We start from the raw sequence: 16,361 nt of genomic DNA on the forward strand, positions 1-16,361 counted from the left end.
CATATTGTTTCACGATCATGGTCTGTATGGCGTTGTCTGTTTATTTTATTTTACTTCATCCTCTCTATTTAACTATTATCCGATCTCGTATATCATTTACTATACTTATTTATTCATCCACATTTTTTCTTTTTTGACATTTCCCGAATAACGTGGCATCAAAATCAGATCACAATGCCCACCGACATATCGACTTCTGAAAGCTATTACGTTAATCGCGGCCTGCTGTTCTATGCAAGCTGCAACAGCTGACCTTCTCGATGGCATCGCCAAGCGGCTGGCCGACCCTGGATTCGAGCAGAGGAACCCGGTCAGCTGCTGGATAGATGCAAGTCCTCCGTCCACCCCGCAGCCCAACCGCACTGCCCGGTCCCCCACACCGCTTTGGATTCCATTTTTCCACTCCGTTGCTCCGATCACAAGCTTAAGCGCTTGTTCCGGGCGGGCAGAATTAGCTTGGGTTTCGGGCCCTTTCTTCAAACTCCAACTTGCCGAATTTAACCCATCCGCCTTTCCTGTCGTCCCAACTTCCGCGAAACCACTGGTATTTAAGATCAACCATCCGGTCCGCATCTTTCGACGCCTTCCTCCTAGTCGCTCACAGCCGCTGACCCATTCACGCTCCGATCACAATTTCCTTCCCACCTATCTGTTGTAGGGTAATCCGACCGAACGGCTAACTAAAAGCCCCTCACTGTTGTGCCCAAACACACCCGCGGAACACAACCAACATGTGGAGTGTGATCAGCCGAGGCTCCAGAACTCCGACAGCTTCACGGATTTTCGCCCAGAGAGCGCCTGCACTTGCCTCGGTCCCAAGGCCGGCACCATCACCAACTCTGTTAGCTGTAAGTCTCCTTCATAAATATTATTTCCCTCTCCACATTTCTTTATCCTCTTTCACATTTTATATTTTCCCTTTCAACTTTTCCCCTTTATTATCATTTTAAGCCGCTCGGTTGTATGCCGCATCATTGCTTTGAATATAGCTTACTAAAACTTCACCGATTATACAGAGCAGGATGGCGACAAGGAAGATGAGCTCCGTGCCCGCGGGTAAGAATTTCTTGATCTCGTAGACCTATTCTATCGGTTCGCCGCTCTGTCAAATCATGTGCGCTAACTTTCTTCAAGGCTACAAGGAAGACAGCACCAAGGGCGCCATGCTGCGCTTCGAGGAATCCCTTCCACGCCTCCCTGTCCCGACGCTCGAGGAAACCGCTGCCAAATACCTAAAATCCGTCCACGCGATCGCTTCCCCGGAAGAGTATAACAAAACTTCTCAGGCGGTTAAGGAGTTCATCGCACCAGGTGGCAAGGGTGAGGCTCTGCAGAAGCAGCTCATCGCAAAGCAAGCAGATCCTAATGTCAAGAATTGGATGCTGGATTGGTGGAACTTCTATGCTTATCTCGGGTATAGAGATCCTGTTGTGCCATATGTTTCGTACTTCTATTCTTATCGTGATGATAAGAAGAGAAGAGACCCCGCCAAGAGAGCTGCTGCCGTCGTAACTGCCGCCTTGGAATTCAAAAAGATGACCGACAATGGCAGCTTGGAACCAGAGTATATGCGCATGGCCCCAATCAGCATGGACAGCTACCAATACATGTGGAACTGTTCCAGAATACCCGCCAAGCCAGCAGACTATCCCCAAAAGTACAATCACGAGGAACACAAATACTTCATTGCCATCAGGAAGAACCAGTTCTTCAAGATCGAGCACGAGGTCAATGGCCAGCAGTTAAGCACTGCTGAGCTCGAACAACAATTCAAGAGAGTGTATGAACTTGCTAGCGCCCAGAAGGTGCCAGCTGTTGGTGCATTGACATCCGAGAACAGAGACATCTGGACAGATGTTCGTCCAAAGCTCATTGCTGCTGGCCCAGGAAACAAGGAAGCTTTGGAGGCTCTCGAGGCATCGGGTTTCGTCGTCTGCCTTGATGACACTGCTCCAGTCACCCTCGAGGAGCGTGCCAGACAATACTGGCACGGTGATGGACAGAACAGATGGTACGACAAGCCATTGCAGTTCATTATCAACGACAACGGCACCGCTGGATTCATGGGAGAACACTCGATGATGGACGGTACACCAACCCACAGACTGAACGACTATATCAACGACCAGATCTTCAACAACAAGCTTGACTTCGGTGGCTCCGTCCGATCGCACCTCCCAGAACCCAAGGCGGTTAAGTTCACCCTGAACAAGGAGGTCGAGCAAGCCATCGATGCCGCTGAGGCCCACTTTGCCGATCTCATTGGCCTCCACGAACTCCGTGTCCAACAATACCAAGGTTACGGAAAGGGCTTGATTAAGAAGTTCAAGTGCTCCCCAGATGCCTACGTCCAAATGATCATCCAGCTCGCCTACAAGAAGATGTACGGAAAGAACAGACCAACCTACGAGTCCGCCGCCACCAGAAAATTCCAACAGGGTAGAACCGAGACATGCCGAAGTGTCTCCGACGAGTCGGTCGCCTTCTGCAATGCCATCACCGACCCTGAAGTTGACGACAAGACTGTCCGCGAGTTGTTCCGAAAGGCTATCAACGCTCATGTTAAGTACATCGCCGAAGCTTCGGATGGAAAGGGTGTTGACAGACATCTGTGGGGATTGAAGCAATTGTTGAAGCCGGGTGAAGAAGTTCCAGCTATCTACCAAGATCCCACCTACAGCTATAGCTCTAGCTGGTACTTGTCGACATCGCAGCTATCTAGCGAATACTTCAACGGATACGGATGGTCTCAGGTCATCGATGGTGGCTGGGGTATTGCTTATATGATTAACGAGAACAGGTAAGCCAATCAAAAAAATTTTCTAGGGTTAATAAACCGAGGCTAACTTTTTTTAATAGCATCCAATTCAATGTCGTCTCCAAGAAACTCGGAGCCGAGAGGATGTCTTTCTACCTCCGCGATGCCGCTGACGACATTCGCACGTTAATGGAGGCCGAATTGGAGGCTCCTGCCGCTAAGTTGTAGTGTAATTGTATATATTTATATTCCCAAATGTTTGTGAGAGGCGGGATTTCCTATTATTTTCCTCGGTTACCCTGGGCATTTGCGAAGGCGAATTGCTTTTTTTATCTGTGCTGGATAGATAAACAGTTGATATCTAGATTTTTTTTTTTTTTGTTGGGCACGTTCGCCATAATTCTTGCGCTTTATGGGAGGGGTTTTTATACCAAGGCCAGGATCTTGTAGATAGTTAGATGGATATATCTTTTTTACACTTTGTCTACTGTCTACAATAGCGGTGCTTACACTAGATACGACCAATATATCGAGATGGGGTTTTGGTTGATTTGATGACCTCCAAACCTCGAAGCTGTAGACCCGGTTAGATGAACTATAAACAAGCTTAATGCCGACCATGCAGCAAGCCCTTCAGAATTATAATGTGCAACTGGCCATGGTCTCGCCGAAAAGTTTTCCAAGGACAAAAATCTATAAGCCGATTCCATGCCACCAACGTTTAAGTTGAACCCACGAATTTATCCAGCAGCATGACGTCGGTTCCTTAACTTCCTCGGTGCGGCCGACTCTTCACTGGCATAGCGGCTGAAGACCCTGAACCACAGTTAGTGCCGAGGCCAACAGTCCGGAACCAACCGACGGAAATAGCGAGTTGAAGCTAAGCTTGCCTGCTTTTGTGGCTAGTGGCCTGCAGCGCATTCTGCACCGTTCGTCGCAAAGAAACCAACCCTGCCTCCACCATCCTCGCTGTGGACGTAGATTGGTTGCCCTGTAAGAACCACTTTTAGGGGTCCTAACACAAAGATACTAGTTGATTTGAGCTCTGAGAATTCAAGGTCCGCGATCTTAGAAGCTGAGTGCTAGTCTCGGGACACATGCCATTTGAATCGAAACCTGCGGGATTACAATATATGATGTTAGTAGTCCTGTGGACTCCCACATGGCAACACCGAGAAGATTTACTGGATAGGGAAACTTTCTGCGAACCCCGCCATCATCTTCAAATGTTTCTACATTCTACCACCAGAGCAGCAGCTGGTAACTCACCTGCTGCACCCGCATGTCGCTAAGTGAACGGGTAACGAATTGAAGGCTGATATCTAAGTAGTTTAAGAGACTGGGGTTACGTAGGCTACGAGCTAACATCGATATAACCGACGTTGCATGCCCTGTATCGAGATGTCAAGCTGCAGAGCCATGCAGCTTCAGCGCATCCAGATCTCGCCAAAACACATCCAAGCTCCAATGAACTGCAATTAACTCCGACTCTTCGAAGATTCGAGTTACAGCTGTATCGGGTCAGCCCCGCGTGCGAGCGGCGCATAGAGAATTTCTTAAACGATGACACGTAGCGATGATATGCACCATATGCATCGGGTGCCTAGCTCGAGGAGGGGACATGGGGGGGAAGTATTAGATAAGAGGAAGACATTCCTTCTAAGACGTAGACGTATGATTTAAACCCTTAACTTCCCTTTTCGATTTCAATTTGTTATTTACGATAGCGCATAGCTTCCATTTATATCCTTTTCTTCAAATATTTGAATTATATCCAATTGAAGAACTGCCCGCAATCTAACTTATTGAAAATGGGTGAAGGTGGTTTCTTGAACGTTGTCAATGGCACTCCCCACGACTGGGTTGTCACCAGTACAACACAACACAAGATGAAGAGCTGGGACTCGCAATGGCAACCCAACGGAAAGTACCTCCGGATTCCAAAGAGTAAGTTAGTCCACAATTCAAAAAAAAACAAAAATCCAAGCGGGTCACATACTTGTTAATATTAATACTAACCCATTGGGCCCTTTAGAGGGAGGGAGCTCTCGTATTTACATTGAATGGGGTTCCGGTTCGCATCCAGGCGGTGATGTTGGCATCCAAATGGAGGGCACCAACTACAGATTCATGCTGCATGCCTGGTCCAATCATGGATTTTATATTTGGGCCGAGTTCCAAACTTTCAGTGTCCAGGGCTACGCCCAAGGAGCCAACGACTACGGAACAGCTCTTAACGTCAACTGGATCCATGATGGGGACGTTGCCTTCATACTCTCTGGCGACAACCCGAGCAACTTCTTCCCAAGCAATGGCCCCGTTGCTTGGATGCAAGCATCCCTCGACTCGATTGGCAACCGTCCTCTCAGAAAACTTTGCATGCCTGGTAGCCACGATAGTGGTATGGCTATTAAGAATGGCCCAGGTACCATTGGTGCAACTTCAGACAACAGTTTAACCCAGTGGCAGACCGTCCACGGTCAGCTGGTCGCCGGTGCCAGATATTTCGATGTCCGCCCTTGTATCGGGAAAGGCAGCAATGGAAACCCTAATGAGATGATGTGTGGCCACTACTCTAACACTAACAACAATGCCATTAAGTGGCAGGGTATGAGCGGTGAATACATCCAAGATGTTATCAACTCGGTCAACCGTTTCTTGGTAGATGAAGGAAACAGGGAACTTGTTATCATCAATCTTTCGCATGCTTATAATACCAATCATGAATGGTATCGAGATTTTACCCCTGAAGAATGGGAGCGGGTTTTTGACATGTTTACAAACCCTGCAACCGGCTTGAAGAACCTTTGGAAGATACCAAAGGGAGTTCCAGGACGTGATCCCGTTACTACAAGTATATGGGACATCCCTCTCAAGGATTTCATCGGGAACGGTGCTGCGGTCGTTGTCATCTCTGAAGATTTCACATTAACATCTGATAGCCGTTTCTCGGGCCAGGGTATCTTCAATAGATCTCAATACGACGTCAGAAACGAGTATAGTAACTCCGACAAGAACGATCATATCATGAAGGACCAGTTTACGAAGATGTTGAAGCATGGCTTTACGACCCACCGGCTGTTCTTGCTTTCTTGGACGTACAGTCTACAAGGCGCCGGTAACCTTATCCAGAACCTGAGAAAAAAGGCCGATGAGGTGAATCGGTCTATTTACGTCACTCTTCCGCCGAAATGCAATCCTCAGACCTTCCCCAACATTCTGTATGTCGACTCCATTGGCGGGTGGAAAAAGGGCGAACGTGATAATGGGACGAATTCGGATCAGGGCCATTACTCTTGGCAGGGTAGGAATCTGGCTTCTCTTGCCATGGCTATCAACTGGATTACCACCTGGAATGATGGACCTGGAGCGGATAGCACCGGTAATTCTCTCCAGGCAGAATGGGATTCTCTACACGGTGAGCTCAAGAACGTTCAAAATTCAATTGACACATTCGGAGGATCTACCAACCAACCCGAGTATGTGCAATTGGTGCGGTCGAGGCAAAACCTTGAGGACCGGGTTAATAATATCCGTGTCCAAGAAAGATCTCACTACGGGATGGATTCTTAAGATGGTTTAACTGTTTGGGATGGTCTTCTGTAGCTGCGACACCATACGCCTGTAGATTACCCTGCATATGAATATACACGAAATACCATATACACTATTCTGCATACACAAGTTAGCTACATATATAGAAGTTAGGCCAATATATAATGTATAATATCATCAAGTTAGTACCTAAGTTCAAACCGAACACAGAGCTCTATCGACGTGGTCATTTAAGCCTTCGGTAATTGAGTTGACCCTGTTGGAACCCACACCGGACCTTTTGATTGGCCCGATTGGCGGCTCCGATGCAGATGCCCAATGACTCCGTGCCCTGACCGGGGTTCGATATTGATCTTAACGCGTCTTCCTGTTTGATCAATCCAGCGCGTCACCATATTTTTTTTCCTTGGTGGCTACCCGCGAGATCCCGTCGATACCCAAGCTAGCTTAAAGGGATGCTTTCCGCTTCCTTTCCAAAAATCCAACAACCTTTGCTTGTGCTCCTACAAGCTCCCCTGCTTCCAACATATATCACGCTCTACTCATCCTAGCTGGCAAAGAGCATTGATTGTCCTTTTCATTGTCTCCCTCCAACGCGCAAACTGCGACACCCATTCCTCCCTTATAGACTCCCCAACCAACAACATCCTTCCTTCCAAAGCAAAAAGGGTCACCACAGTCAGTCACAATGCCGACTCCCAAATCGCGGGCTGTCAGTAATTCGGCATCTCCAAATGCACAGAAAGAGAAAGATGTTTCCACAAGTCCAATCCAAGCTACATCTCCCACCACTCCGGCCGAAGACTACACCTCCTTCCAGGATGCCGGCGATGCAGACGATATCAACATCGAAATCGAAAATGACCTCGTAACCTCTACTATGAAAGAAGAGGAAGCGAAATATGAAGAGGAATCTAAACGTCTGCAGGAAGAAGAAGATCAGCAGCTATCCAAACAGTTGCAGAAGGATGGGTTTGATATGAAAGGGTTAGAGTTTTTGTTGAAGAAGAGTACGATTTATTCAACGATTTTAACATCAAGGTTGGAGGAGAGCAGGAAGGCAAAGGCCGAGAGGGCGACGAAAGTTGCTGCAAAGCCTGTTGAGCAGAAGAAGCCGGCTGAGGAAGAGAAAGGCAAGGAAAATAAACGAGCGACGAGGTCTGGTGCTGCTGAGAAAGCTGTCGAGCCTGAAGTAAAGCCTGCCTCTAAGAGAGGGAGGGGGAAGAAGGCGGCAGCTCCAGCGCCAGTTAAGAAACAAAATAGCATTTTGACTTTCTTCTCGAAGGAGAAACCTGAGGCCAAGGCTGCCGTTAAGGAGGCATTGGGAGCAGCTGTCGAAGAAGATAGTACAGAGACTTTTGGAGCTACAGCTACTGAGCAGTTGCATACTAGGCAGCCGAAGCTTGTAACCGGCTGTGTTATGAAGGAGTATCAACTCGAAGGTCTAGAGTGGATGGCAAGTCTATTTGAAAACGGTTTGAACGGTATATTGGCAGATGAGATGGGTTTAGGGTTAGTTGAAGATCTCTTGAACATAGTCGGTAAAGCTTGGAAGCTAATAAATCTCCAGAAAAACACTTCAGACGATTTCCCTATTTGCATTTCTTCGTGAAATGCATGTATACGGACCTTTTCTAGTCGCTGCCCCTCTATCTACACTAGCAAACTGGGTCGATGAGTTTGCGAAGTTCACCCCAGATATCCCCGTAGTCCTCTACCATGGAAATCCCCAGCAAAGAGAAGATCTCCGGAATACCAAGCTAAGGACGAAGAACCATAGAAATGTCGGACCGGGCTTTCCAGTTGTCTGCACAAGCTACGAGATCATCATGAATGATCGCAAGTACCTTGCTGCTTACGATTGGAAGTATATCGTTGTCGACGAGGGTCATCGTTTGAAGAACTTCAATTGCAGGCTAGTTAAGGAGCTTGAAAAATATCCGTCGGCGAATAGGTTACTGTTAACGGGAACACCGTTGCAGAATAACCTCGTTGAATTATGGTCCCTGCTTCACTTTCTCCTGCCTCAGGTCTTCAATGATGTCGAAAGCTTTCAAAGCTGGTAAGCTACCCTAGCACCCGATATCTAATTCAGAACACTAACTTTGGGCCCAGGTTCGATTTCTCCGATCTCCAGCAGGAAGGGAAGAGTAGTGAAGAGATCAAAAAAAGCATGGCAGCTAATTTAGTCTCAAGTCTACATCAAATCCTGAAGCCATTCTTGCTCCGTCGGCTGAAAACTGACGTTGAGCTGTCTCTGCCAAAGAAAAGGGAGTACGTTCTGTACGCGCCACTATCACAGACTCAGAAGGAACTCTATCGACGAATATTAGACAAGGACACCGAACAATTCCTCATTGGCAAGCTGCTAGAAGCTTCGGGTGCCAATGCTGCGGCAAAAGCAGCGCCAAAGAAGAAGGGTGCCAAGGGAACGGACACACCCAAGCGTAAAGCAGCAGAGATGGAAGATAGTGATCAAGGCAATCTCGCCGTACCATCCCAGGCCTTAAAAAACAGCAGATCTAACAAAAAGTTGCGGGTTGACTACAAGGAAAAGAGCGATAGACAATACTTCAAGGAACTTGAAGCGACTCCTATCCAGTCCAAGGAAACCACGCCAGACCTCAGCGCAGAACAAGTTGCTTACCAGGTAGCTGTTAAGGAGATCAAAGCTAAGAAGATGCAAAACCCAGTTATGCAATTGCGGTTGGCCTGCAATAGCCCACATCTATTCTACTGGCCATGGGGTGATAAAGACCCAGACGAGACACTAGTAACAGAGAGCGGCAAAATGATGCTACTTGACCGTCTTGTCCCTGAACTCTTCAACCGAGGTCACAAAGTCTTGATCTTTAGTCAGTTCAAGGTTCAGCTAGATATTGTCCAGGAATGGGCCACGACGTTGAGGGGGTGGAATTGCTGCCGTATCGACGGTTCTGTTAAACAGGAGGAAAGAAGGAACTTGATCAAATCTTTCAATTCTGATTCTGATTACAAGTTGTTCTTGTTGAGTACAAGGGCTGGAGGATTAGGTATCAACCTAACATCAGCGGATACTGTGATCCTCTATGATTCCGACTGGGTAAGTTCTCTTGTATAGTCTGACAACTGACGACTTCAGAATACTAATAATTCGGCCATAGAATCCGCAACAAGATCTCCAAGCCCAAGATCGTGCCCACAGAATTGGGCAAACTCGCCCGGTCATTGTCTATCGCCTAGCCACCGCTGCCACAGTAGAGCAAACCCTGCTCGAGAAAGCAGATGCTAAGCGTCGCCTCGAGAAGCTAGTCATTCAAAAAGGGAAGTTCAAGTCCATGACTGCCACAAATACTAAAACGGAGGAGCAGGAGTTCGCAGATCTCAGGAAGATTCTCATGAGCGACGACTTTGAGAAGTTTGATGTTGCGAAGGAGGGTGACGAGATCTTGAGCGATGAAGATTTGGAGGTTCTTCTGGACCGAAGCGATGAAGCCTACGAGAAGGCGGCTAAGGGTGAAACCAAAGCATCCGGTGTTTTCAAAGCGGTGGAGATGAAGAAGGTTTCGGAGCAGGACATTCTAGCTCAGATGTAATAACAGACTTACGGAGATACCTATCATCGTGTCGCATATGCCCCGTATCGCCTTTTTTTTTTTTTTTTTTCTGAGAGCATAGAGCGGATGCATTTAGACAGCATAGCGTCTCATACTTCTACTTTCTTATGAATGTCCTTGCGTTTTGGCGTCCTTAAAAACTTTGTTTTTGCCATTCATGTGTAAATGTTTGCCTTTTTTCATGCTTCGTGGACTATACGAAGTCCTTAGGATACTAATACAAGATATAATACTCAATCATCCCACCGTGCCGTTTGAACGACGACCGCGACTTATACCACCTTACCGACTCACATCCTTATGTGCCACGAGAGCCTTATTCAAGCTCTCTCTCTGCAAGCAATTCTCAAACTTAAAGCTAGAGGCTAACTCGTCTAGTTCTTCGAAACTCTTGCCCTTGAAGTAATCCGCCCACTCCTGAACCAAAAATTCCGCCGTAAGTATGTTTATCGCGATCTTGCTAACCCGTGAATCGTACGGAATAACCGGGTAGGGGTATAGGTTCCTATACTCGGGGGCGATATTCTTCGTAAGATGTTCCCGAATTGGCTCGACAATGTGTGCGATGTGCACTTCATTCGTACCCCACGAATCAACCGCCATACGCTGTTTCTTTTCCAACAGTGGCTGTAGGAGCTTCATGTATGGTGTGTCCTGCGAGACATATACCATACCTATTTCCTCTTATTAGTATCGATATTGGATTCCGCCGACGACAGCTATAACCCCTCACCTTGAAATCCGACATCCTTGTAGGTCCAGATACTCCATGGAATCCTCGCCTCATCATACACCGTCAATTGGTCGTCCAACAACTTCAAGCGACTTTCATTTATCCTATCACTATCATCGCCGTCGAACCACGGTCTCGCATAAACAGGTCCCCATTCTCCATTCCAGATCGGTAGATTATTCTGCAACATCCACTCAACTTTCTTGTTATAGTTTTTTTTAACTTGTTTCTTCTGCTCTTCAGAGCCTGTGTACCACTCCTTCGACGCCGGGAATCCATAGCGCGAGTAGTCGTGGACGCTGTAAACTACATTTTCCCACTTTTGACAAGTTTCGGAGGGTACAAAGTGTGAGAAATCTGAGCCGAAGGTGTTTCCGTCAAGGAAAAGGATGTGGTCGGGATCGATGGCACGAATAGCGTTGTAAACGCGATCATACCAGAGCTGAAGACGAAAGTGAGTTGGATCTGTGGGCTCGTTAAGAACATTGTATCCTGCTATCCATGGGTTGGATTTATAATGTGTAGAAAGTTGTTCCCATAACCAGATGCCACGGTCTTGGAAGTCCTTGTGGGTCCAAAACTCAGGAATGTGGTGACCGATATCTGGAGAGTACAATGCCATAGTTAGTTGCTGGAATGTAAGACCCGATAAATAAGAGTTGTCTATTTCTTTGCTTACCGGCATGCCAATCGCCGTTTTGTCCACCCGGCGCAGTGTGAAGATCCAGTATTGTGTAGATTCCATGCTCTGCACATATATTAATAAGTCTGTCGAGATGCTTGAAGCCTTCCGGCTTGAGAACTCTTGGGTTCATGTCATCTTCAAAATGACGGTAATTGAATGGTACTCTGATACAATTAAGTCCAAGGCTTTTGTAGAACTTGGCGTCGGATTCTGTAAAGAAATATTCAAGGAACTAGTAAATATTAATAAGAGGTACGGATACATTAAATATGCACTGATGAGATCAATCCCTCGAGAGTATGTTACCTTGTCGAAAAAGAATTCGGATTTCTCCCGGCCTAGTACTTTGGAAAGGGCTGCCCTGATTTGGTATTCTCGACCGGGATACCCTGAGATGAAGTTTTCCATATTCATCCATCCGCCAATGCCTGCCTGCGAAATTCATGCACGAACGTTAATACCCATAAAAGAAATGTGTTTCTTAGCAAATTCCAACATGGTGGGGGAATGGATAACCACTTACACCTCGGAGTAGGACGGTTTTTCCATCCTTGTCTACGATATCCGTTCCTTTGACTTTAAGGATGCCGGTGGTAGAAGTCGCTGCCATACTGTTCAATTCGTAGATATGAAATAACTTGATTTCTCTGAATTTATAAAATTGAAAGATATCAAAGTGTTGATGCCTCTGCAAAGCTCGAGCCTCGAAGTTAACTTGTTACACCTGCAAAGACTTCAGACCCCAGAATAACTCGGTTTATATACGAATACCCTCGCTGGGGCTCTCCGCATTTCCATGCCGGATGGTTTGCAGATTTGCATAATTCGTCTACCGTCCGATGGTACCCTTCGGGTCAATTCTGCCTAATTTACTATACTCTTGAGGGTTGCGGGTCAACCCATGACCGTTCGGGCCCCGCAAGAGTTCGAACCGTCTCCAGAGTTTTAACTTTGGGAATTTGTAAGAAAACTCTTGGTTTGGGTGCCATTGCATTATAATTGGGTGTTTAATTCCGGTATTGTTCCGAACTAGGGTAGCTCTTTGGAAGCTGCTGGATAAAATCCGGATGAATTGAGCTCTGGTGGTCGAATCCTCGAGACGAAGACTAACATCCTGGAAAGGGTTTGTGAAACCATCTACACCCTAGCAAACTCGGACTCATTCAAGTTGGGAGAGGTGAAATTAAAAGCAAAATAATTCTATATTCATTCGAGCTCCATTCTGTGTTGAATCTGTCGAACAGTTATAAAAGTGGTGGTTAAAGAAAGTGAAGAAGAGAAAAAGGGTTATATGTACAAAAAGGTTCCAGAACAGGAGCAAATAGAACGACCAACGGCGAGAAAAAGCTGTTAGAAAAACCAAAGTATCTTTTGCAAAGCGGTATAATAAATCAATCGAACTCCGGCAAATGCCCCGTATTCCCACATATCGTACAGTCGGGTATATCATCGGTCGTTTGCAATTATAAATTAAAATCAAAAAGGGGAAGAAAGGGCATCGCAATAGTCTTTTCAATATTCGGGCCTTGGGTATGCGCGAGAATAAGAAGAGAAAAAGAGGAAGAAAAAAAAGAAAAAGAAAAAAAAAAAAGGGCGTTTTATCGTTCCTGGATATCGTACTTTTGTGTCGTTCCGCTCACTCCTTATATACTCCGAGATGGTAAGCGTCCCAATAAAATTCGTATATACTCCAAAAGGGATTTGATTGTTGACTTTTTTGTGGTAGGAAAAAGGTGAGATATTTTAGGCGGTGTGGCCTCGAGTCCGGCTTCGGGAATCCCTTGGTGGCTTCCATGTGTAGCTACACATAGGCGGGGTGTTTGCCTTGCTAGAGGAGACAGTTTCTTCAACGCGAGTGGTATATTTGTATCTACTCTTCAGCCTTTCAGCCGCTTCGGCGGTCACTTGAACGAATCCTCCATCGATAGTCTGGACCCAGTGTCTCTCCGCCTCGTAATGCCTATCGAGAACTGGTTGGACATGTTGGCGGATTTCGTGGGTGTGGTGGTGACGGGTTACTTCAGCGGTGATGGCATTGTGAACTTTTGGAACAATTGTTTCGTGGATCACAGCTAACGGGGAGCGTATTAGTGAGATTGCCCCCAAAAGCACGAGAATTAAAACTTACGAGTCGAGTATTTAGTCCCGACGTATTCGACGTCTTCGGACTGGGTCTTGTATCTCTCATGAAGATCTCCATTCGGCTTGAAGATTTCTAGGAGAGGGAAATCAGTCGCTGGCAAGGCGTAGCTACCAGCGCTCTCAACGCTTGTGCTGGTGCTCTTCCTGCTATGTGACCTAATCGAAGGTGGAGGCGACTTCATCGAAGCAGACCTCGACCGGATAGAGCCACATGGGGATTTGATGGACCCCGGGGGAGTCTTTGCTGGCAAAGGAAATAACGAAGCTAGCTCTGCAATTGACTCGATGTCGTCATTGTCATCATATGGGATTGGTGGTGGAGAAAGAGCCTTATAACTGGTGGGAGGGCCACGAGATGACTTCGACGAACTGCCATTGCTGATGTTCGAACCGGAGGTCGATGGTCGCTGTCCGTTGTCGTATTGGATATAAGGTTTCGGGTATTCCACAGACTGAGAACGACGCCTGAGAGTCTTAATGTTGGATCTGCTCGATGAAGGTCGGGAGAAGTTTAAAACTTCTGTCGTTTCAACTGGAGAACCCGCACGTGGTGACCCGCCACGTGCCTGCGCACATAAATTCGAAAAGGAAGGACTATAACTTGGCGTCGGAGAACTGAAGTTGGTGTACCGGGGTGTTTGAGGATTGTCTGTACCGATCGCTACGGCTACGGGCTCGATTGGTTCTGTATGTTGGGGCAAAGGTTGTTCTCCTCTTGACTTCCTAGCAAAGTTTGCAGCTTCCATCAGATCTACAGCCGGTTTAGTAGGCCGTAGGGTGTCGATTGACCGCATTTTGCTCAGACCCCTCCATATGCTCTGTCTGGCCGCCTGGGCCGCCTGGACCAGGTCTATAGACGGCTTATGCCTAAGTGTCTGGGGTGGTGCCACTGCCATGTCTATCAATCTGAGATCTGAGAGTCTAGCTGGAGCTTCAATTGCTACGGGGTACTGTTGAAGGAAGTGGTGTTCGTCAAATAGATCCTGACGGACGGAGCTCCGAAGCTTTTCTATGCCAGTGGCATCCTCCAAGCGCTCTTTAAGTCGACTTCGCATTGTTTTGAGGTAGTATCCAGATTTTTATATGCAGCCAAATTCGAAAACAGAACCGGTTCCTGGGGTCCCCTGAATATCGATGTAAAGTTTCTAACTTTTTCCAGGTTGCTTTTTGGCCTTCAAACCCGTGAAAGCCAGGAAATGAAGATATAGGGTTGGTGATTCCGGACCAACGTGTGCAAAAAAAGCTGCCGACCTGGGTCGGTAGGCGTTTAATTAGGACGGGAAGAATTTCGCGAGCTGCGATCTGCTCGTGAAAGGTAAACCGACGCGGTTTTAGTCGATTCCAGATAGGTGCTTCCCAACCTGAGACTGAATCCGAAAGGAGGCGCAGTGACTAGGAGGAAGGCCCTGCAGGAACGGGTTTAGTCACCGACATGCGCCGGGCGCTGGAGCTAAGGCTAGGTTCGACGAATGATTTTGCTGGAGTGAGAAGTCGAAATATACCTCCGAAGACACTCGCAGACGCTATGGATTCAAGTCTGGGCAGCGGTTAGGTTATGTACATGAAGAATGGTAAGAAACAAACCTATTTTCAGATATGGTTATATGGGCTTTTCAGCCATGCAGTGTTCAGGAGAGATGACAGCCACACCATACGCCGCATTTAGGTGGGCTTGTTGGAGTGTTTTCGGGTACTATCTTAAGAAGCGGAATTTCCGCGACACATTAAGTACACACACCCCCGAGCTTGTTAACATGATTACTACAGTGTTATCTTAGAGAGTTATAGCCTTTTATAGCTCTTCAAACACGAAAGGCGGCGTGAAGAAGGAATCTCGCGTATTATGATAATAAGCTTCACAGGATTATCTTGCGCCAAGACAGACAGACCAGGTAGCTGCCCCTATTGTGCGAGAATGCACACAACCTAGCCAATTGCAACTGTGTGAAGCGGCGAGCTTCGGATACCCCGCGCGATAGACATATGACCTGGCAGAGGATTTTTCCTATAAATGGGTCTATAGGACGATTATTGTCCCAAAAAGTCTCGTTCTAGTTTCTTGATGTTCTCCCTTTTTCTTGAGGTATCAAACTCGATCGATGCCAACAGATAGTAGAGTTGCGCTACGACCTCGGTTTATGGCAGTGATCAGTGTGATGTAAGCTGCAGAGTCAACCAGGACCCTTCTCGGGTTGTTTACTTGAGAATTGCAGGGTCTAATTTTAATAGTTCATGCTCTTACATATGTACTCAGATATTTACGTCAAATAAGCTGCGGAATCCGGAAATTAATATCGACATTAAACTATGGAATGCACAATGTCAACCGAATTCGGTTATGGGCCAGGGCACCGGATTCGGCGAGTGAACAACGTCGGACCGTCCAATCCAGAATGCTCGATCCTTGTAGCTTGGGGACAGGCGAGGATATGTCTCGAGACCTCAAGATCCCAGGTGACGATTGCCACTGAAATCTACCACATACGGTCGACGAAGAGAACAAGCACTCACCGACATACAAATTTGTAGACTGAAGATAGATTTAACTAAACCAAAAATCAAAAATATGTCGATGTTTGCAATTCGCCATTGGAGCACTAACTATGTATATCCAGCTAACGTTTAAATTTTATAAAGTAGTCAGCACATGATGCAATCTATCAACAACATCAAGACGAAAACCCTACGATTCCAGGCGGCTATCTTATGTGTGCCCAGACATACTAACCCGAAAATTTATTACTATGCAGATTTTATTCAATGCCAAAGCTCTAGAACATGCAAGCGATCATTAAACTCAATGCTACTAATATTGAACTCCCACGATCCACCAAAATAATGTGGCAATACCCGCTACTTAAAACTTTTCTGGAGGCGGTGGAAGGCACGCTT

General features: G+C 46.8%; 5 protein-coding genes across 5 annotated transcripts; 3 read left to right on the plus strand and 2 right to left on the minus strand.

Moving 5' to 3' along the window:
• Positions 1–731: 731 nt before the first annotated feature.
• DFL_000837 (uncharacterized protein) lies at positions 732–2,986 on the plus strand (the record flags this gene model as incomplete). The annotated part of the gene is made up of 4 exons (XM_067638092.1): positions 732–848; positions 1,017–1,056; positions 1,135–2,800; positions 2,860–2,986. 4 exons carry the CDS (start codon positions 732–734, stop codon positions 2,984–2,986), a joined length of 1,950 nt encoding a protein of 649 aa, XP_067495391.1.
• A 1,583-nt stretch (positions 2,987–4,569) lies between these two features.
• DFL_000838 (uncharacterized protein) lies at positions 4,570–6,331 on the plus strand (the record flags this gene model as incomplete). The annotated part of the gene is made up of 2 exons (XM_067638103.1): positions 4,570–4,705; positions 4,794–6,331. The coding sequence occupies 2 exons, from the start codon at positions 4,570–4,572 to the stop codon at positions 6,329–6,331; spliced, it is 1,674 nt and encodes a 557-aa protein (XP_067495392.1).
• A 670-nt stretch (positions 6,332–7,001) lies between these two features.
• Positions 7,002–9,888, plus strand: DFL_000839 (uncharacterized protein; the record flags this gene model as incomplete). The annotated part of the gene is made up of 4 exons (XM_067638114.1): positions 7,002–7,825; positions 7,884–8,375; positions 8,429–9,395; positions 9,457–9,888. 4 exons carry the CDS (start codon positions 7,002–7,004, stop codon positions 9,886–9,888), a joined length of 2,715 nt encoding a protein of 904 aa, XP_067495393.1.
• Positions 9,889–10,191: 303 nt separating this feature from the next.
• Positions 10,192–11,937, minus strand: DFL_000840 (uncharacterized protein; the record flags this gene model as incomplete). The annotated part of the gene is made up of 5 exons (XM_067638127.1): positions 10,192–10,583; positions 10,643–11,245; positions 11,322–11,559; positions 11,634–11,759; positions 11,851–11,937. The coding sequence occupies 5 exons, from the start codon at positions 11,935–11,937 to the stop codon at positions 10,192–10,194; spliced, it is 1,446 nt and encodes a 481-aa protein (XP_067495394.1).
• Positions 11,938–13,070: 1,133 nt separating this feature from the next.
• DFL_000841 (uncharacterized protein) lies at positions 13,071–14,524 on the minus strand (the record flags this gene model as incomplete). The annotated part of the gene is made up of 2 exons (XM_067638138.1): positions 13,071–13,399; positions 13,456–14,524. 2 exons carry the CDS (start codon positions 14,522–14,524, stop codon positions 13,071–13,073), a joined length of 1,398 nt encoding a protein of 465 aa, XP_067495395.1.
• Between the last annotated feature and the right edge of the window lie 1,837 nt (positions 14,525–16,361).

This window comes from Arthrobotrys flagrans (assembly GCF_004000055.1).
Source record: "Arthrobotrys flagrans strain CBS H-5679 chromosome Unknown unitig_15, whole genome shotgun sequence".
Classification (NCBI taxonomy): domain Eukaryota; kingdom Fungi; phylum Ascomycota; class Orbiliomycetes; order Orbiliales; family Orbiliaceae; genus Arthrobotrys; species Arthrobotrys flagrans.